Here is a 22,087-nt window from a genome sequence, read left to right as displayed (position 1 = left end):
GGAAGGTAGAAAGTGGTAAGGAATCAACAGCAGGACGTAAAGAGGGGGTACCTGGATGGAGGGCTGAGTAGAAATCTAGAGAGATTCTGTTAGCTACGTCAGGAACTTCTCATAGGGCAAAGGGAGCTGTTAGGGTTTGTGGCACATTTACATGTATACCTCTTATATAGACAATTCTCTAGACCTTCCGGTATCCCGCAATCAGTCCGCCATTAATATTTGCCATCTCTTCATTTCTGGGGTGTGAGTGCTTTAATACTGAGTCTATCATTTAATCTGTATCAACTCTTTACAACTCAGAGAGAAAGATCTGAGGTAAGGCCACAAAAACTAAGACTAGAGCAAAGGTCTTTCATTCCAAGATCAGGGTTCAATCCACCATACCCCACCTACCTCCAAACAAGTACTGACATGTTGGGCCAGGGTTCTTTGGATTTTTCTCTTCAGTGCCAATCCTGCTTTTCTAGGGACCAGAATACACATTAAAGTCCTTCCAGATTGCTCTCTTTGATTGTGCTTACTGCTTTAGTAACTCAACTTCACCTCAGATAACCCAACTCACGCATCAACAGATACCACTCCTACTTACTGGATTTTTGGATGGATTTCACAACAGGCCTTCCTTAGGCCAAGCTGTTCAGCTAAGTTTTTCTCATTTAGCACAGAAGCATCTAATGCCTGGATACTTGGAGTCATGTGGGGTGTGAGGATGCTTCTAGCCAGAAAGAAGACAATGCTAACTTCTTGAGCTGGAACTTATGATTCCCTGGGGAAAAAGGAAAACAGGAGCAAGAGCAAGGCACACCTAATGGGAATCCGATTCTCCTGCCCATCCACACTTGTTACAGGGCACTGCCACTTTCAAGCTAGCAGGTGGCTTCGCTTTTTGTTGCAGTCAGAGTGTGTTCCTCTCATATTGACAGGCCAGCTGTTTTACTAAATGTGATCATTAACAGAAATGCAATTATTTTGTGGCACCATCTCTTAAGTATTATGCCTCAAAGGATTAAAACAAAACAAAATGAGTTCACACCTGGAGTGGAGGTAAGACTAAGGTGACCGGGTGTCTCTGCTAGTCACTAGATTTATTATCTTCCCTGGTCTACCCATCTGGCACCTGTGCTGGCAGAGAGACTCACTGGCTCCTGGCCAGGGGACACATGAATTGAATAACCCTATCTTAATTCTAGAATATGAGAGGGGGAAAAGAGAGTAATGTATAGGAAGATAGTCTTCACCCTTGGAATTTCCTTTCCTTTATTTTAGGGATTTGCATATCATTGGTTTAAGGTAGCCTTCTGCAATTCGTTTATCCTGACTAGTTAAACTGTACAAAACAAGGATAGAGACTTAAGACACTATCTTGATATATTTACATTCAAGAAAACAGGAGAGGTGGAAAGGAAGCTCCTTGTTTTATTTTGTTTTTTTCAGTAATTTCCCTCAATAAACGAATTGGGTTATCTTTGACAAATTAAAGAGCTTAAGCAAATGTAAAAAGAGTTCTTATAATCTGAGTTCTTGGAAGAAATGGCTGGGGAGGCTTATAAATTTTTTAAAAAACCCACATCAACAAATGGTCATTACATAAAGTTAATAGCGGGCTGAAATTTCTTAAAAATAAACCTTTTTTATATGTGTATAGATACAAAGTCCCACCATTGAACTTTTACCAGCAGGCAAAAGTTTTCATTTTAATTTTTTAAATTTAAAAATTTTTTTAAAGATTTTATTTTTAAGTAATCTCCACAACCAACGTGGGGCTCACACTCACAGTCCTGAGACCTAGAGTCATGCGCTCTACTGAATGAGCTAGCCAAGCACCCCTCAAAAGTTTTTATTTTGATAAGATCATTCCATCTTCCTCTCCCTTTAGCCTCATGATGATGTCTAAGGGAAGGTGCTGCATTTTTTTTTTAACTCTCAGGAACCTGGGATCTGCCTAGAGTTAAACCTGGTAGAATTGTACCTCCACCCCTAAGGCCTAGGGCGTTTGACCACACCAACAATCTGTGTCCCAGTTGGGGTAGAAAATCCAGGTGAAGTTTAAGTCAGGTGTCCCACATCCTTCACAGAGCAGATTCTGGAAATGGCCCCAACTTGCTAATCTGAAATAAAGTCACTTAGGCCAGAATGAGAAATTTAGGAGAACAGGCATGCCACAATTTGACTCAACTGAGTGGAGCTAGGCTCAATTTTGTGTTGCTTTTGTGCTTAGCTTCCTTTTTTTTTTTTTTTTGTGAAAAATGGTTTTTCAATTGTAGTTAAAAAGAAAAACCCTGAGTAACTTTAGATCAGTCATTATGGATTGTACTAAGGTGTAGGCCCTGAACATTTGCTTAAGGTGGAGGGAGGATTCGGAAGGGACAATCTTATGGTGTTAACAGAAGCATTTCCCAGTACCCTCTGAAACCAATGTTCTCATCCAGAGAGGCTGAGAAGATGGCCTCTCAATTAAGATTAACATCACAGCACATAAAAGATAACGATTTAATTGAATATTTAATTGTAAGGAAGCTTCTCTCTTGTTGAAAACACCTTCTCAATCTCATAAGGATGTTGACATTAGAAAGTAAGGGACAAGATAAAGCACAGACTAGACCAGTTTATAAGAGCAGAGTGGAGAGGATCCTTATCATCTTGTGAAGTTGGAGAGGAAATCCAAGAAAAAGGAGATAGTGGTTGCGTTTAAAAGTGTTGTGTGTGTGTTTTTATAAAACCTTCAAATTAGATCATAGACCATAAAAGATCTTATTTTAGTTGTCTGGGGAAGTCATTTTTGTCCATTCCCTTGACTTAGAAATCATTCTGGAAGCTTTTTTTCTAGTTTTGTATATCCAGCTGTCTCCCTTTGAAGTTTTAGGTAGGTGGTAGATGATGAAGATTTACCTTCTCAGCCACATTTGCAGTTCTTCCTCTGCATCTCACACTCATTGTGTTTTCAGAAATCTGACTATATTTTGGTTTCCTTGAGCCATTTCACCCTGTATTCTACAGTCAGCAAGCTCTCTTGCTCAACGCTAGACCCCCAAAATTAAAACCAGGAATAGACAAGCCTGCGTAACTCACGCTCTAGCTAAAATCCATGATGCTCATTTCCTACTGCACTTTGAGGCATTGACAAAGATGTTTTACAATGACCAGAACATTCCAACCCCCAGACCAGAAAAGCCCTGATAGCAACAGAAGGTCTAGAAGACCATCCCCACACATCTCCTTCCCTGCCCATGATCATGGGCTGAACATATACCGACCCCCACCTGTGATCACGCGCTCTCTGACTACTCACTTGCACGTACGCCCTGAACCTCTCCTGTAACACTCTGGGTGTCCATCTTGCCGGGGGAGAAGTCAGTTGTTAAGGCTTGCGCCTACCACCTCCCCCAGCTGCTGGCACTGATATATCTCTCCCTTTCTCTCTTCCAAACCCTCATCTGTTGAGTTACTGGCTTCTCTTGGACAAGTTTACCTGAGTTCCATCCGCAACAGTGTTGGCACACCCAGCCAGAAGCTATGCTCTCAATTTGTCCAGCCCCCTCCAGGTTTCCGGGCTGGAGCAGTTGGCCTTGGCAGCGCCAGGGCTCACCCTCTCTTTTCCTGAGTTAGCAGCTGTGATAGCTCATTCTGTAACACTACTTTCACATTTCATATTTATGCAGTATTAAAAAGAATAGTTTTCTAGAGTAAATTTATTCAAAGACTTCTAGTTCTTATTTTCTTTGCATCTTATCTATAAATAAGTCAAACACTCCAGAGTTTTCATTTTACTGGAGCTTAACATCAAGTCTGTTCGTGCGAGTGGGATATCTGTGCCCCTGATCGTAGATCTTTGGCTCCACCATTTGCCTTCCCAGAATTTTAACTAGGGTGCAACTTAATCACGAATCATGATCATCACCTGTGGCTAATATTTGTTGAAAACCCACTATCTGCCAGACACTATACTTGTTGGAAGAGGCAATGTGCCAGTCTGCCAGGCAGTCTGCTCTGTGCATGCCTGTGTGTTCTTGCTAAGAACGCAAGGCTCTGGCCCCTCGTTAGCCAGGCCATTTCAGAGTTGTGTTAGTGGCAAATAACCTTGAGGTAGGAAGCGGTGTCTCCCCTGGACAAAAAGCAGGCTTGCTTCTGCTTACGAGAAAGTGATAAATCCTCCCCCTTAGTGTTCCTGTCCTGTAATTGAACCTAATGTGAGTAAAGGTATCTATCACAGGCCTTGTGTTGCCCCCATGAGACTTGGGGGGCTTAGAGAACCAGTGCAAATGAGCATGAGACTCTGCCTACTGCTTTTGCTGTGAGTTCTAAAGTTCTTTGTTTCTGGCCCAGGAGTCTATGTCTTTTGCCGGCATCCTGTGGCAGGCTAACTTGTCAGCTCGTAAGTAGAGTACAATTGCAGACCCAGCCTGCAGAGTTCCTGACAAGTTTTGTATGTTGACTGTCACGTCTAATCCTCACAAAGTCCCTAGGAAATCCTTGTCTCCCACTTTTCTGGTTGTCACACTATCCTTCATCACTAAGACTGGATCCCACTGTCAATTCTCTTGTCATTACCTCTACTTCTTATGCTTGCCTGGCAACCACCAGGTAAAACTCACAAAGCCAGACCATCCTAGTGAACCTTCTCTACACCTGCATTGTAGAGAGCAGCCCCTTCGTCCGTGGTCACTGTGATTCACAACACACAGCCTCAGCTGAGCCATCTGTGACCTCTCTTTGCTTCTCCCTGGCAGCTTCACCTCGCATTCGCCTTAGAGGTCAAACTTCACTCTTTCCTTCTATCTCCTTGACTTCAGGGTTCTATTTCATAGAAAGCCTAGAAATTCCCAGGAAGGGACTCCATCAACTCCCCTACACACAGATCCTTAATGGTGTTTTTATGAATATGACCCCCATAACCTCTTTCCTTAAAAACCCCAACTGTTCAAGTCAAATGTGTCCCCCCCCAGCCCATGCCTTTGATACTCTCTGCCCATCTACAGGCAGTCCAATTATGCTTGTATTCCCCTCAGCCACAAACATTCTCTAGCAAGAAAACCAAAACCTTTCCTCAAGACTCCCCCAGGATGTTGTACATCTGAAACTAACGTAACATGTGTGTCAACTATACTTCAATTAAAAAAAAAAAAAAAGACTCCCCTAGCATGTCTTCCTCCATTTCTCTCCTTTCCACAGCCAGCATTGCTCCCCACTTCTGCTCCTCCTCTGGGCTTCCCATCCATTGTGTCACAGAAATGCTCTGGCAAAATTTAGCTAAGATCCGCTAACTGCCCAGTCCAGCGGATCACTTTCTTCTCCACGCACCTGAGTCAGAGACAGAAGTTGACCAAAACCAGGGAAGAGCAGGGCTGGGTGGTTCTGTCCTGGTCGAGGGACAGCCGGGTGAAGGTAGCCTCTCAGGAAGTAGCCATGAGAATCAATATCCTGTTCTCACGTTCCTCTCCCCTTATCTGGTACAGGTTGGTCCTAACCGAAAACAGGGGAACTCTGCCGATGCGGTTCCTACAAGCCACCCTCCAGAGCAGGTAGGAATGGGTGATGGTTGGCGGAGAGGGCAGGGGGAGGGCAAACGGTACAACCTGGCACAGCGCACTGTCTGAGAAGATCGTCACAATAGTTTTTCAAAATTTTAGTAAACAACCTAAATTCTTGTCTTAGGGACAAGAAAAGAGAAGGTGGCGTATATGGCAATTAAAACATGGCACAGAACACAAAAATTACAGATGAAATAAATGGCTTTAGATTTTCTCCACAAACATAGGCAAAAGCACCACTTATATTTTAAGATGTTTTCAAATCATGCAATAGTGTGTTATTCTTAAATGATCATAAGATGCCAAGGTTAACTCTGGTGGGAGTTGACATTTGAAGAGGCTAGTGAATTAATAGGTTATTTGTAATGAACGACTATCAAACAGGATTTGTTGGATAATTTGCTATGTAGGGAAGAATGGGGCAAAATCTTCTTTTTGGTTTAAGGTTAACTCACTTGGGTCATTTGGGGATATTTTCATTGTGTGCTTATGTATCCTGGGGTAGTGTATAGATAGCATTGAAATCACCATTTTAATTTTCTTGAAAACTTAGATATTTATCTTAAAGTGTAAGAACCAAATATTCCTTGGCTCCATGACTTCCCTTGGCTATACTCTGTATTCAGTCATTTGGCAACCCCTTTCCCCATGATGTCTGCCAAGGGCAGAAACCAAATGTAAGAGTGGAAAGGACCTTGAAGATTACTGAGTTTGACACCAAGATTTTACAGATGAAGCTAAGATCCAGAGATGCCACAGCAATTACACAAGGCCAAGCAGCAATTATTAAGAGAGATTAAACAAGAATTCGAGTTCCAGCAACAATAATACATTTGCTGTCATTGCTATGTCTCCAACTTTGTATGGGGCCACTCAAAATGTGGAGCAAATCTTCCCTTAAATGCTGACCCATTGCCCAGAGGCTCGTTCAGCCAGAAGCATCGTAGAGAGGTGCCCACTGCACAGTGCTGAGCGTTCAGACACCGTGTCAGAACTGGTCTCTGACCCGACAGCATGTAAACCCTTGGGCAAGCGCTTTTTTCCATCTGGGCCTAAATTTTCCCCTCTGAAAAAAAAGTGGTGGGGAGGGGAGGGATAGAGGGAAGCTAGAACAAAAGATTCCCAAGGCCTCATGCATATCTTATTTTGTATAAGAGCATAAACTAAAACTTGGGTGACTGCTGTGGAAATTTGTTTTTTGAAAATAATGATGTCGTTGTCTTGTATCTGGAGGGCATTTTAAATCTCTTTGCAGATATTCAAGGAGATTTCTAAGAATCACGGTTTATCATCTAAGTAGATTACATTCTTATTTCTAAAAGAAGGATACTTACTGGACTTTAAAAACATCAGATAAGGATCACCAAAGATACATCCACTTCCAAAATAAACACATTTTCACCCAGATTTTAGATTTTAGTGACACCGTCCCCCAAGGTCTAAGAGAGAAGGAACTGGCTCTGAATTAATTATGTCTATTTTCCCATTTAAAATATTTGGAGGAAAATGGTATAAAGAATTGTGTGTCCAGGTCCTCCAAGAAGCAGACACTAAGATGTGATTAAACATGCAAAAATGTTATTAGGTGATATGCCTATGAGAGAAAAGACTGGGAGAACAATCAGACTATGATGCCAGTTTGACCATAACAAAAGGAATAGGGGAAGGAAAGTTGGGTGGAAGGATCCTAGACTGCCAAGCAGCCCAAGAGAGGTTCTGCAAGGACATCCGAAGTCTTTGAACCAACCTTGGCCATCAGAAGAGTCCTATCTCCAGAAACAGACTTGCCTTAGTATACCTTTTACGTGCAGGAAAAGGGGATAGAGTATGGAAATCCGTTCAGAGCTTGAGTCCTTGATTTATTAAGTTCCCTTAATTAAGGTCTTTGAGGCACATTCTCAAGGCCTCCACAAATTTTTATTCCTTTGACTTTGTAGTATCTCAGGAAGTGTTGGCCCTAGTCCCATTTTCCTGGCCTTCTCCTATCGATGCTCGAAGAAAAGAATATGAATGCTAATTCCATAATTCTGCTTAACCTTCTGCAGTTAACTTTTTCCACGTGTAGTGTTGACTTTCCTCGTTGGTCTATTTTTTTTTTTAATTACCATAAAACATAATTGAAAGGACTTTGTAGAAAAAATATTAAGAATGGGTGATACTACAAAAATTTTCGCAAATATGTTCTTGTTTATTTGGTGAGTTAGAAGGGAGTGAGTATGAAGATAATATTTTCCTTCATGTCTTGAGAGCTGGGTCTCGCCTGATATTTGCTCACAGCCCCAAATTCTAGGAGCAAAGACTCCTGGGAATGGTTGGAAAGAACACTGTCCATACTTCTGTAACACTTCACATGTCCATACTTCTGCCTACCCCTCCCAAGTGTCAGTTCCAGTTCTCTTCATAATAGAAGCCTTGTTGAAAGGGTGTTAGAACCTCTTATCTAGACTTCTGTTCTCGTTCCATATCCCTTCCATTCTGGGATGGTCTTTCCCTCATATTGGAGAATTTACTGCTAATTGCCAGAAATGTGCATGTTCTCATGCAGTTAGTCATGTTCAAATTTGAAATCTAGAATCCTCATCTATATTTAGAGAAGGTTGCTTTCCCCCAGTTGTTCTCTGTTAAATGCCCGCTGTCAGTTTTTTGTCACTAGGGAAATGTGTTGCAAATGGATATAAGCCAATTTAGTCATGCAAACTCGCTCAGGTTCTTTTTAGCAACAACAATAAAAAAAAAAGTAGTCACTAAAAAGTTGGAGGTGGCCATGGATTAGCAATCCTCAGTGGCTGGGAACAGAATGAATTTGGAATCAAGTCTTGAGTTCCATGTATAAGGTACAGCCTATATACCTCATTGGATTCTTATACTCTCTTTTCAGGAATGAATAGGGAGTAGATTAAAAATATTTTGTCCATTCTGCAAGATTGCATACCCTTAATTTCACCAGTAAGAGTCAGCTTCCCAATTTTCAAACATATTAACTAGCCATGAATTTTGTAGATGAAACTCATTTTGAAATTCATTTCATACAAAAAAAAAAAAAGAAATTCATTTCATTACCCAAGCTTCTGGTATTGATTAATAGATAAAAGAAGTTCATGCACTTGTTGCCTTTAGAGCATAGGCTTTCTGATTTGATGCTACCTGACTCTCAAGGCCAGCTGCATTCATGTTTGGATTACCAGCTGAAGCCAGGCTGCAGTTTAACCGAATCTATACAGACGCATAATGCCACACTACCTATGCTGAAGTGTCTCAAGGATATTTACAGACACTGTAATTAGATGATTTCTCTTTCTCTTTATGGGATCCTAGGGCTCTTCTTTCTGTCAGCGCCTCTGCCTGCTGCAAGGATGTGAATTGGCCCTTAATTTACTCTGGCTGTTGATGAAAAATGCCTCTCCTCGCTAGCCTCCCCATCTCCCCCCATCTCTCCCTTCCTCCCAGCCCACTCTTAGCAAAGCCAGGGATTTCCACCTCAAGGCCTTTGCCCTTGCTCTTCTCTCTTCTTGGAATGCTTTCCCCTTGGCTCCTTGCTTGCCTAGCTCTGTCTCATCCTTTAGTTCTCAATCCGAATGTCACCCCAGCAGAGGAACCTTTCCAGTGTACCCGATCTAATTCAGCTGACCCTTCTCCCTGTTACTTTTTATGACATCACCCAGAGTGTTTCCTGTGTATCACCCTTCATATCTGTTTTAATTTTTTGGTTATCTATTGTCTTGTTAATAGTCCGTTGTTCTGTTTCTTATTCATTGTCTTGTTCTCTTTTAAGGGCCAAGAGGTCGGGCATTGCCTTGTTTACCACTGTCTCCTCGGTGAGTAGAGTAGTCCTTGCACATAGTAGATGCTCATTAAACGCTCGCTGAAAGAACATATATGGCCTCACCTCTGGGAGGGGAGGTGGACCGTATGATCCTTCTCCTGTAACACTATTAAACACTTTGGCTAACCTGACCCAGAATACTCCTGTTCATTCATTTCAGGTCACAAAGTCATCTTTGGGGGTCTTCAAAAAAACAGCCAATCCTTTACATATCATTAGATCCTTCCACCTTCAGTCCCCACAACCTCTCTTCCCTTCCTGCGTGTGAGAGTAGGATTGCTCAGCCCCGCGTGCGGGGGTCGTGCAGGTCCTGCTCCGCCATCCATTAGGTTTTTGTGCCAGTTACAGGAGATTGACTCTGAACTTCAACTTCATCCTTTTTGCCTGCTCTGTGAAAATGGATCATGGCTCCTAAATATTGTTCCTCTGCTGGTTGGCCGAGTGTTAAGCTTTGTTAATAGAGGACGCTGGAGAGGAGGAAAAGATTTTGCGTCCTGGTTTGCTAGGCACAGATTCACTAGACCCAAGTAACCTTGTAGAATGTCTGTTTATCCAGGCTGTAGACAGGAGGCACTGGATAAATATTATGGTAGAACAGCACTGAGTTCCTAGTCTTAAATCGTGTCATGGGGATTCAGCACCCTAATAGGACTGTCTTGTCAGGGTGACCTTGTGCCAAATTATTTGCAAACAGAGTTTCTTCTAACTTGGCAAAATCTATTGATGCCGTGTCAGGGAATGTGTGCTCTTGGTTCTTCTAAAAATTGCCGAATTTGTAAATAGCTCTGAGAAGCACGATTCATTAAAAGGAATCTATTAAGAGCCCCTCTGTTATAAGTCTTCCAATAGGACAAAATGAGATAAATCAGAGCTAAAGCTCTTCATCAAAAGTAGAACGATTATAAGTGACATAGCAAGTGCAAAGCGACATACTGCATCGTTGAGCAGATAAATGGATAAACAAATGTGGTATAAACATAGGATGAGTAATAGGATGAAATATTATTCATCCTTAAAAAGAAATGAGTGAATGAACTCAAAGACATCGTACTAAGTGAAATAAGCCAGACACAAAAGGACATGTATGATTCCACTTATATGAGGTATCTACAGTAGTCAGATTCATAGAGACGAAAAGTAGAGTGATGGTTGTTAGAGGCTAGGAGGAGAAGAGAGTGGGGAATTATTTGCTTAATGGGTACAGAGTTGCAGTTGGGGAAGATGAAGAAGTTCTGGAGATGAATAGGGTTGGTGGTTGCACAACTGTGAATATACTTGATGCCACTGAATTATACACTTAAAAATGCTTAGTAATACACTTTATTATATACATTTTACTGCAATAAAAATATTAAAAAGTGACATATTCCAAAGTGAATACCTGAATGGGCACCATGCCCTGACCCCTTCCGCTTCCAACAACACACACACACCCCACCCTCCCTGAATCTTGTAGATTTTGTGACATCATCCTTTCTGCTTTGAAGAAAAGCACAAAATCGCTCCGTAACTCCAGAATTGTGCTATTTTACCTAATAGGCAGATTACCCACGTGCTTTAAGGCAGTGCCGTCCAAGAGCAATAGAATGTGAGCCACATGAGTAATTTTAAATCCTTAGAAACCACATTAAAAAGTAAAAAGAAGGAAGCAAAATTGATTTAATATTATCTTATTTAATCCAATTAATCAAAATACTATCACTTCCATGTGTGGTCAATACAGAAAATTTCTAGTGAGATGCTTAACTTTTCTAAGATTTTTTAAAAGATTTTTTATTGATTCATTTGAGAGAGAGAGAGCGAGCAAGAGCACGAGCAGGGGGAGGGTCCGAGGGAGAGGGAGAAGCAGGCTCCCCACGGAGCAGGGAGCCCAACATGGGACTGGATCCATCCCAGGACCTGGATCATGACCTGAGCCGAAGGCAGCCATTTAACTGACTGAGCCACCCAGGCACCCCCTTAACTTTCTTTTATTGGCATTTTCACCTACTTCCCATCTCGTTTTGGACTAGGCATATGTGGCTAGTGGCTACCATACTGGACAAGGAAGCTTTAAGGGCTCCAAAGAGGAATTTTTTAAAGTAAAACAGGTTTTCAAGAATTTAACACTTGATTTTTCTACAGAACAATGTAGGAGTTATCACATGGAAGATTTTGTCTCATTTATTTTGTGATTTTTGAATTAGAACTAGAAATGGTGTGGTTGATGACACACATAATTAACTTTTTTCCCCTAGTTGTGCCTACTATAATGGTGCATCCAACAATTAGTGACATTTTAGATTCTTTTTTGTTTTTTAAGATTTATTTATTAATTTTCGAGAGGGTGAGTGAGGGACGGTGGGAGAATCTTAAGCAGACTCGGCTGAGTGTGGAGCCCCAACAGGGGGCTCGATCTCACGCCCCTGAAATCATAATCTGAGCTGAAACCAAGAGTCAGAGGCTTAACGGACTGCACCACCAGGTGCTCATGACATTTCAGATTCTAAGAAATACCAGTCTTAACCCTCAGAGTCTTTGGTTCTTCCTCCATAAAAGGGGCAGTAAAGGACATATAGAACATGGTTGCTGGGAGGATTAAGTAAGATAATGTGTGTAAAATATTTAGCAGCTTTTAGAGGCTGCATGCGTTTCCTGGCTCATGGCCTCCTTCCATCTTTCATCGCTTTGACATCTGCTTCTGTCTTCATAGCTCCTCCAGCTGACTCTCTTCCTTTCCTCCTTCGCTTGTAACAAGCCTTGTGATTGCACTGGGCCCACTCAGAAAATACAGGATAATTTCTCCATCTCAAGATCTTTAATCCCATCTGCAGAGTGTCCTGTGAGGTACATACGGACAGGTCCCAGAGATTTGGATATGGGTATTTTGGTGGGGCCATTATCCTTACTTCTACATCCGGAGGGGGCAAGTTGCTGCTTTATCCTGATCTCTATCCTCTTTCCATGGACTACGAAGGACCCAACATGTAAAGATACTTCTTATCAAGGCAAGAGAGGTGAGAGCAAATGTAAACCCAAAGATTTGGAAATTTGCCAAAACAGCTATAAATATGAAGAAAGAAAAATCAGAATGGGTGCCTTCGTGTTGAAGTGAACTCTCTTCTTATATAGAAATGTCCCTGCATCTTCTCACTTATTTTCCCAATTTGGAAATAAGCTCTTCCTACCCCTCTCTCATCTTTGCGTAAGGAGTCTGGAGGTTACTCTAAACACTTTTAGAGCAGCTGTTCTCAACCGTGGCTGTATATTGGAATCACCTGCAATGGGGAGTTGGGGGAACAGGGGCTTTATAAAACTATCAGTGCCCCCAAATGAAATCAATCTGGGGTTGGAGCCCAAGCACCAAGATCTGTAAGTATCCCCACGTGATTCTAATGTAGGTTGAGACTCTCTGGTGTAAAGGAAATACCTAGGTTCTTCTTTCTTAGGCCCACAAAATATTCTTTCTCTTTTCCTTTCCTTTACTAATTAATGTTTCACTTTGGTCTGCATGTTTCTGAAAATCAGTGGCCTTGAAATTTTAAGAATTTAGGAAGTTTCACCCAGGAGGGTGCTAGAAGAGGTCATTGAGAGGAATCGACCACTGGATGACCCATGAGGTCCACTGGGCAATTGGTGGCTCCTCCCCCCTGCCCTGTCCTTGGAATGTGCTTTCCATCTGCTTTCCCAGCACTAGAAGCTGCCTCTAGGATATAGATTTGAGAGAGCCAAGTGTTGTTGAGATCATCTGGCTGGAATCCTTCACAGAATCTAGTTAAGGTCTCTATAAAACTGTTAAGATTCTGGCCAGCAGCTGAAGAGATCTACTCATTTTGCAGGCACCCAAGACAAGTGTCATGGCTAAGTTCCCTTGGTTACCAAACTTGCCACCTACTGACCTGGAGGGGCCTCTTTCTTCTGTCTTTCCTTGCCTTCTGTGTATGTGGGCCAGTTTGCAAACCAATAGAGGGCCCTCACCATTATCTGGTACATTCTTCTCCCTCCAGTCCCATCAGTATCTAATCCATTGGAGACACAAGCTTATTGAATCCATTTTGAACTCTTTCTTGCATACCAAATGTAAGTGAATAATTAATAATGTCTCTTGAACAATTAGTAATCAAGTAAGCCCCTGTTAAGATTTTCTCTCCTGGGAGAATTTTCTTTCAAAATTCAAAGGATTAGTGTAACTCTGTGCTCTCCCTGGGCAGTTTAGATTAGTCTATTTAAAAGCCTGGGGGAATTTTTGGATTATTGTTTCTCACCTCCCCTCAGTTAGGAAGCTCTTCCTCCTTGATCTTCAGGGATTGAAATCTTATCTCTCTGTCAATGTTTAAATCAAATGACACCTCCTCCATTAGCTCCTTCCCGTTCTTCATGTTATCTTTCTCTTTCTTTCTTTCTTTCTTTCTTTCTTTCTTTCTTTCTTTCTTTCTTTCTTTCTTTCTTTCTTTCTTTCTTTCTTTCCTTCCTTCCTTCCTTCCTTCCTTCCTTCCTTCCTTCCTTCCTTCCTTCTTTCATTTTTTCTTTTTGAGCCTCCCTGGTACTCTGTATCTTTTTCTTGGTGTTTAATTTTTCCTTGCATAACAGTTACTGAGTACTTTCTTTTTTCCTTGCTAATAGATTATAAACTTTTTTTTTTAAGATTTTATTTATTTGAGAGAGAGAGAGGTAGCGAGAGAGAGCACAAGCGGGGAAGAGAGGGAGAAGTAGGCTCGAGCCCAGGACCCTGAGATCATGACCTGGGCCGAAGGCAGCTGCTGAGCCAGCCGGGCGCCCCTAAACTCTTTCAATGTAGGAATTAGATAATAAAATACACAATCCTGTTGTGCCTATTTTTCCTAGCACAATAGTGCAGGTAGGAGGGACACTAAAATTTGGTGAATTGAAATTTTTTCTTGTAAGGTTGGTCAGTGGTGATCTTCTCAGTAGGACAAAACCTTGCAGAGAAGGTAAGTTTCCCATTTCCCAGGAAGTCACTGGTTAGGCTCCAGGCTTACGTTGACTCATCAGGTTCCTAGACCAGAGATACTCACACCATGCCTGGAGAGGCAGGTGGACCTTTCAGCACCTAATCTCAGATTTACCTCTTATTTCCAGACTGCAGTACTGATGTGGTTTTGTTTAAAGGTGAATGCAAATATAGTTCCAGGTGAAACTGGCCTGGAAGGTAAAGAATCTCCTAACCACCTACATTTGCAGCAGGAAAATTCTAGCAAAAGGAAGGAAGGATCCATAGCCAGGAAATTCATCCCCTTTCCCATCAGACCCTCTTGGACTTTCTCCTTCTGCCACATGCCCTGTCCCTCTCTGCTCTATTTGATCCACCCCATCTCACCACCCCCCAAATTGTCATTCTCCTCATAACTGCCAGAAATCACTGCTTTTTCATTTTTCTGTGACTTAGCTCAGTGGGGCTGAAAAATTCAGAACCTAAAAAGCTTCCAGTTAGACCCATGCTTCACCAACCTGCCAACAAAGCTCCCAGAAGCAAAAGAAATCCCAACTCCAAGCAGGGGGTCAGGCTCCTACAGACTGCTGGCTACACACGGGGGCAGCTTTGCCCCCTGAGAGCCACAAGGAGAACGGCAGGGAAGCCTTCCACCAGCTCAAGCAAGCGGAGGGTGCAGCGCCTGCCCATTCATGGTCTCTGTCACAGAGCCAGCAGCTCTTGAGCTCGGGGACCATAGAGCCTTTCAGGATCCAAACTCACTGAACTCCCGCAGGGACAAACTGATGCTGCTGTTTCAAGCTGGCACCCACACACAGGGAGTGATGACCATGGCATCAAGGCAAGGATTTCACTATGTGGAATGTGGGAAAAAGACCCACCATGAACATTTCAACTGGGCTTTGCAAAAGAGCAACCTGCAGGGGACAATGGCACCCCTGGGTTGGGTTGGATTCCCTGTAAGTCCAATTTTGTAATACTACCAGCTGTAACATGAGAGTGACATGGCTGTGTGGGAGCACCAGAGCTTTTATATGGGCTCCTTACGAGCCACTCCAGGCAAAGCTGCTCTTGGGGGAGTCACCATCCTATGACTCCCTCAATTCAACGCCCTCACCCACCTGCCGGCGACAGTGGCCTTAATATTTCTTTCAGGACCCCCCAGTAGAATCCAGTTCTCTCACCTTGTATTCATACTAAGGTATGGATGGCCCATGCTGCCTTAATAAAGCATTATCCAATGCATTTTTAATTTTAATCATTAAACTAGAGGTAGTATTGAGCTCCAAAGTAGAATGTAACACAGTGACTGGAATGATATTGGATCTCTGTGGTAACTTTAAGCAAGTCATAAAAGAGAGAGGAAAATAAGTAACTGACTACAATTACTGATTCAGTAGTTCTATCTAGCAGACTAATATTGGATTTGGAGATGACTTCAAGGGTCTTTATTACATCCGAAACATGAAAGGCAACTGTCCTAGGGAGTCAAGAGGTGGCCCATGCGCCCTGGTTCTGCCGTATGCTAACTGGATAATCTTGGCCAGTTGACCAAACTATGAAATGGAGACCATATGGAAGTATGCAGTGCTGTGTCTGCAACACCGTAGGCGATCAATACATGTGCTATGGGTATCTCTGAGCCCCAGTTAAGCCAGCGTCTATACTTCAGATAAGCTTCAGAGTTACCTATAACCTTGATGTTGAATGTTGGAATCTGCTGCAACATCCAGAGTCTTTGAGAGCACGGTTTATTGCTTATGTCTTGAACTACTCCCCCTTTCTTCTCTGCCTTCCAGTACATTCATGTGCAGTGCCTGGCACATACTAGGAACTCATTAAATATTTGTTGAACCAGGCCTTTAAACCAAACTTCTTTACTCACTCTTAAGAAGTACTGTTTCTTCTCAAGATGATAAGAATTACAGGAGCATCACCCCCTGAGACTCCTGACAAGGAAAAGTGAGGGAATCACTGCCAGTTTCCAAAGGGATCGCTTGGGAAAGGGGAGAGGCCAGGAAAGGGCTGAGACCACTGGGAGGGATGAAGCCTGACAGGCTTGGGAAGGTTACTCCAGGGCTGTTTCTCGCTCATGCAAGGACTTGAGTGGAGGAGTTACGGAATCAAAGAACGTCAGCATGGATGGTGTTAGAAAGCACCCAGAAATCAACCTCAGGCCCAGAAAGGATGTGTGGCTTGTTTAAAATCAGAGAAGTAACACAAAAGCCAGGACCAGGGTCCAAGGCTTGACACCATATTTAGTGCTTTTTTTCAGGCAACACTGGGGCTGGCAAAAAGATATTATAAAGTGCCTTTTTTTAAAAGAGGCATTTCTAATGCTGTGTTTGGAACAGGAGAAATGAAAGAGATATGCCACTTCTTAGGGCATGGGGTGTCAAGTTCATAGATAAGGGTCCTATTTCACTCAACCTTCCTTATCAAGGAAATTGATCTTTTGCATGATAAAGAGGATAGTCTGAAATAGTTAACAGGTAATTAAGTTTTAAGATAGGTGAGAAGATACAAGGAGAGTACCTAATCCATTTAATTGAATTCAAGCCTCCAGACCCAAAGAAATTCCGTTTCAGAATACTTACTGGGAACTTGCAGCTGTTGTAGCAGGCTCCTGGGGGAGAGAGAGGTTAGCCACCTTCAAGAAAGGGTTAACTAGCTGCCTGGGGTCAACAATTATTATAAGACCGAAGGAGACTTCACCCCCAAGCCTCCCTGCTCCAGCAGTTTCTGCTCTACCAGGTGTCTCTGGCATCTAAACAGGCTAATTTATTCCTTTATCGAACTGGGGTTTTGAATGATGGCAGTAGACTAACCTGAAGATGAACCAACAAGATGAAATTGAACCGAGCACGTGGTAAATCCTGCATGTAATCTCTTAATCTGCACAAACACGAAGTAGAGGAGATGTACAGTAAGAATAATTCATGTTCAAAAAGGTTGAGGATCTCGGCTGAGGGGCACCTGGGTGGCAAAGCCGACTAAGTGACCGACTCTTGGGTTCGGTTCAGGTCATGGTCTCGGGGTTGTGGGATTGAGCCCCATGTCGAGCTCCCAACACTCAGCACAGCACAGAGTCTGCTTAAGTTTCTCTTCCTGTCCTGCTCCCTCAACCCCTGTGCTTGCTCTCACTCGCTCTCTCAAAATAAATAAATCTTAAAAAAAGGGGACTTTGGTTAACTCCAAGCATATAGCTTTGTTTGATACAGATGCCAAAATGGCTAATGAACTCTTGGGAAGCATCAGGGCTCTGAATAAAGGAGAAGAGAGCTACTGTACTTTGTCAGCCAGACCTCATCTGTAGTATTCTGTTCAGGTCGGTAGGTGTCCAGGGAAGGGTGAATAAGATAATGCAATTCTAGAAGCCATGTCACGTGACAGCTTGAAGGACTGGGGAACGTTCATTGGGAGATGTGGCTTTCTAAGACAGAACTAAGATTTAACTACTGGATAAAGGCGAACTTGTATCCCATGTAAGGGAATGGAAGCTCCTTGTGGTTGAATACCCTCCGTGGACCTTTTGTGGTGCTAGGCGCTTGGGATTATTTTGTTAAAATCTCTCAAAACTGATGAATTTGGTGGGGCATGGTAAGTCGGATGTCCAGCTCAGCACTGGTCACGTAAAGTAGCAGTGACCCCTCTTGTGCTTCTCAGATTTGGGAATGCTATCCAGGCCGGGCCCCTCTGAGCCAACGTCGTGCTTGGAGGCAGGCTATCTGGGTGGTAGAAAAGCCCATTTGTGCTTTTGCAACATGGCTTTTCAACAGAGCTTCGGGTTTCCAAGTCCCCACTGGATACTGACTGCAAGCATGGGGCTACGATGTCCTTGTTTCCCAAGCTCCCATTTCGTAGCCAGTCTTGAGTGTTGGGATGCTCCCACGTCTACCTAGGATGTGTCTGTGGGAAGGGCTGGGCACGAGAGGAGAACCTGGGAGTTCCGTGAACTTATGAGGCATTGCGTGACTGGAGATGGCACAGGAATAATACTCTGGGTATATGTTTCTTGGCCAGTTGCAGCCATTTTCTTCACATATATCTAGAGTCTTAGAATCACTCCAGTGCTGAAACCCTCCAGCCTAAAGAATGCTTCTGCCAGTGAGTAGTATCAGCTAAGGTGCTGGCAGAAACCAGAATTGAACTTGGAGAATTCCAATGAAGAATTGAATGAGGGGACCGTTCGTTACAAAGGTATTAGCGTGGAATCAGCAGAGGAACTTCAGATGCACCAGGCACACTCCAAGGTCAAGGCTGTGTACTTGCTGTCTCCCTGTCAACGACAGCACCACCTCCCCACCCTCCAAAGCCCCTGCCATCCACATGGCTTCCTCATCTCATTCAGGTCTTGGCTATCTTGCTACCTTGTCAAGTGATCATTGTAGCTGCTGCTTCTCGTCATTCCCTCCCTCCTCCCCCACCTAACCTTTTATAGCACCTAATATCATCTGTCATTTCTATATTTTAATGATCGATTAATTGCCTCTACTCACTAGAATCTGGGCAGAGATTTTTGTGTTTTGTTCATTGCTATAATCCCAGTGCCTAGAACACTGTCTGGTCCAAGGAAGAGTCTCAATAAGTATTTGTTGAATTGATGAATACTAATTGTACTTATTAAAGCTCATAAAGAGAATTGTCCCCAAAGTGACAACAGATCCATCTTTTTGCTTCAACTGGCGGATCACATTCCTGCCCTCTTAGGGGAAGCCCGCTGGAACGCAAAGAGCTTGTGTATGGCCACAAGAGGGCGCTGTTGATCAGTTTTTCATTTTTTAGGGGTCATCCTGAGACCTTTTTCACCTTCTCCTTCCCAGACCCCAAAAGAAAAGGTGGGGCAGGGTCACGTCTACAGCCAAAGCAAACATACAGTGTATCTCTGCCATTCTGGCATTGCTGTGCAAGTAAAATGTGGTTAAAACCTGTGTCAAGAATGGTCTCGAAAGGACAAAATGTCATCAGAAAGCGAGAGCCTGACGAATGTATAGGAGGAAGGAGAAGTCAAAGGTGCAAAGAGTATTCAAAAGAAGGCAAGTGAAGCTGTCTCAGGTCCGGAGGGATCAGAGGAGACATTATGGGAGAGATGGCGTTTGAATTAGGATTTGAATGATAGGAATGATAGGTAGGTGCAAAATCGTGTTTTGCTGATTTTACACACTACATTTTATATGTCACTTGAATTTTAGGGTAATTTTCTTCTCAGTTGACAATGAGTAACCATCTGTGCACATGAAAAAAAAAAAGATTAGCTTTTAGGGACATCCACTCCTCTAATACATAGTGAGATATAAAAACCTTTAGGAAGGACAGTAGGTTGTTAAAATATTGACTGAAAGCAAGCCTTATACCTACCCCATGATCCTCAGCTGACTAGTCTGTGTGCCCACTCCAGAGGACGTGGGGAATGTTACAAGTGAGGACAAGATTTTTCTCTCTACTGTTCCTTCAGTGTGGAGCAGAGAATGCAAGTCCTCTAAGTGCAGCTTTTCTCAAAACAGGTGGAAACTGTGAATGTCTAATGAGGCCCCAGGATTCCAGACCAAATTCACAGACCAACAGAGCGAACACCGGTCAAACATATTCTTTATTTAATAGAGAGCCACTGCAAAGGGAAAGCAAGGGAATAGAATGAAATGAAGATGTCAGATGTCCAAGTCAAGGCTCCCACTTCCTTCTTGACCCATCCCCGATTCGGGGCTACAGCCACGTTCCCCTTCTCCTCTGGGTGCCATGTGGAGCCCCCCACATGACTTCAGACTAATGTGGTAGAACTTCTTCCACCTCTAGAGTGAAGAAGGGAAATAAGACCTCCCTCAGCCTCTTCAAGGCGTCCCTGCTCATTACCATGGGGAGGGCATCCACAAGAAGGTCTGGGTTTATGTACTGCAGGTGGAAAAGCGCATAGCCCAGCAGCCTAATGAAGATCACGACCATGAAGACTAGACACCTGAAATGTCTGAAAAGAGACATTCTCGGTTAGCCCGGGGGAAAGGGACAGCCCAGGATGCAGCTGTAGGAGGTGAAGCTCACATTCATAAATAACTGAATTGCTTTCTTCAGGCAAAACTGATGGGGAATGGAGACACAAAGGATGAGGGTAGGGGATAGGTGATCGCAGAAAAAGATCAGTGTCGTGGTTAGGCATTGCGTATGGCTCTCCTGACATGTAAGCCCTCTGACGGAACAGATGTCCATATAGAAAGAAGTTGGAGGTGCAAAAGGAGATTTTCCAGCTACTACATATGGGGCGGGCCTTTTGGGGGTTGCCAGAAAATGTTCAGGACTGTCACACCAGTGAGTCTCATGACCAGTGGTCCTCTGCTGGTCTACTACCGCAAGCAGTTCTAGAATAAGACTGAGACATCTCTGAGGTGAACATCCAGGCAAAATCTTTAGGATAGGTTCTTTCTAAACATCAAGCATCAAAAGAGACCAAGTTAAACAATAAAAGGGGTGTGTGTGTTTGTGTGTGTGTGTGTGTGTGTGTGTGTGTGTGTGTGTGTGTGTTTTCTTGTGTGCTCCCAAGAAAATTTCACACTGAAATCTGGTCTAAGGCCTTCAGTCTTTAGTTATATTGAAATGTCATAAATTGAAGCTTTTCATTAAAGTGCCACATGGAGCACTTCAGAGTTTGTCCCCTTGTTTCAAAAATTGAGAAAGAAAAGGCATAGAGAGTTTAGGTGATTTTTGTTTTCTAAAATGTTACAGCCTACAGTAAAAGAACTGAGAAAATTAATGAGCCTGAACTATCTTCCCAGCAAAGATATAGCAGAGATGATCACATTCAGGATCTGAAAAATAGAAAGGGGTCATACCAAGAACCATAAGACTGGAAATGCAAAGTAAAATGCAACCTGCAGCCGTCATATTGAAGAGACAGCTACTTTTTCCAGCCACCGAGTTCTGCGTAACTCTGGTGTTGAGGAAAAGGAAGGAAAGAAGAGTTGGGAGAAATCTGGGGCTGCCTGGTATTTTCTGGTTCGTGGGCATTTTTATCCTATTCCTTATGCCCCTACCAAGTCACTCACTCCTGCAGAGTGAGTGTGGCCTCCATTGGGTAAAAACCAAGATTCTACCACTTACCTGTACCAAAAGATTCTCTTCTGTTTCTTAATGATGGTCTTCTCCTATGGGAAGTGAGAAAAGCCACAGCTGTGCCTGTCCATGTGGTCACAGAGAGGCAGTGTTGCAGGGTAGCCAAGGGCCACTCAGGAGTCAGGAGTCAGGTTGTCTGGATTTGAATCCTGACTCTGCCACTTCCTAGCTGCCATAGTGTGGAACGAGGTACTGAACTTCATGATGTCCTAACTCTAGGTTTATTAAAAAGGGGAGGGGATGTGGGGAGCAAGGAGAGAGAAGCCAGGGGAGGGAGGGAATAGGGGAAAACTCCGGTGTGGGACAAGGAAGACTTACCATGTTGCTTTGGATGGTCTCTACCAGAATTGATCCAGGTTTCACTATTTGGGAAGAGTTGTTCTGGGCTTTGAATCTGGGTGAAAAAGATCAGATCCAAGAATGATATAACATAATCTGAGGGGCTGATGAAAAGTGCTTTTCTAAGTCATGCAACATTGATGATTTATTTCCCAGATTCTTAATAGCTTTCATAGTGTTCAACATTCGAAACTCATAACTGCTCAACATGCAGAGATACCAGGAAAATGTGGCCCATTCTCAAGGGAAAAGACAATCAATGAAGAATAACCCTGACATAACCCTAATGTTGGGTTGAAACTGCAGAAAGTCTCACACATATATGGTCACCTGACTTATAAAATAAGGCACCACTGAAAATGCATG

At 43.1% G+C, this 22,087-nt stretch overlaps 1 protein-coding gene across 1 annotated transcript in view; it reads left to right on the top strand.

Annotated features, from left to right (window-relative positions):
* RYR3 (ryanodine receptor 3) overlaps positions 1–22,087 on the top strand; it is a 586,345-nt gene that overhangs the window by 9,331 nt on the left and 554,927 nt on the right. Inside the window, exons 2-3 of the mRNA XM_044392456.3 lie at positions 5,454–5,519; positions 9,301–9,343. Coding sequence (XP_044248391.2) covers positions 5,488–5,519; positions 9,301–9,343 — 75 coding nt within the window. The 5' untranslated portion in view covers positions 5,454–5,487. The remainder of the gene's footprint in view (positions 1–5,453; positions 5,520–9,300; positions 9,344–22,087) is intronic.

Source organism: Ursus arctos, unplaced genomic scaffold (genome assembly GCF_023065955.2).
Source record: "Ursus arctos isolate Adak ecotype North America unplaced genomic scaffold, UrsArc2.0 scaffold_36, whole genome shotgun sequence".
Lineage (NCBI taxonomy): Eukaryota > Metazoa > Chordata > Mammalia > Carnivora > Ursidae > Ursus > Ursus arctos.
The sequence above is the reverse complement of the archived record's forward strand: the minus strand, read 5'-3'. Positions and strand labels throughout refer to the sequence as shown.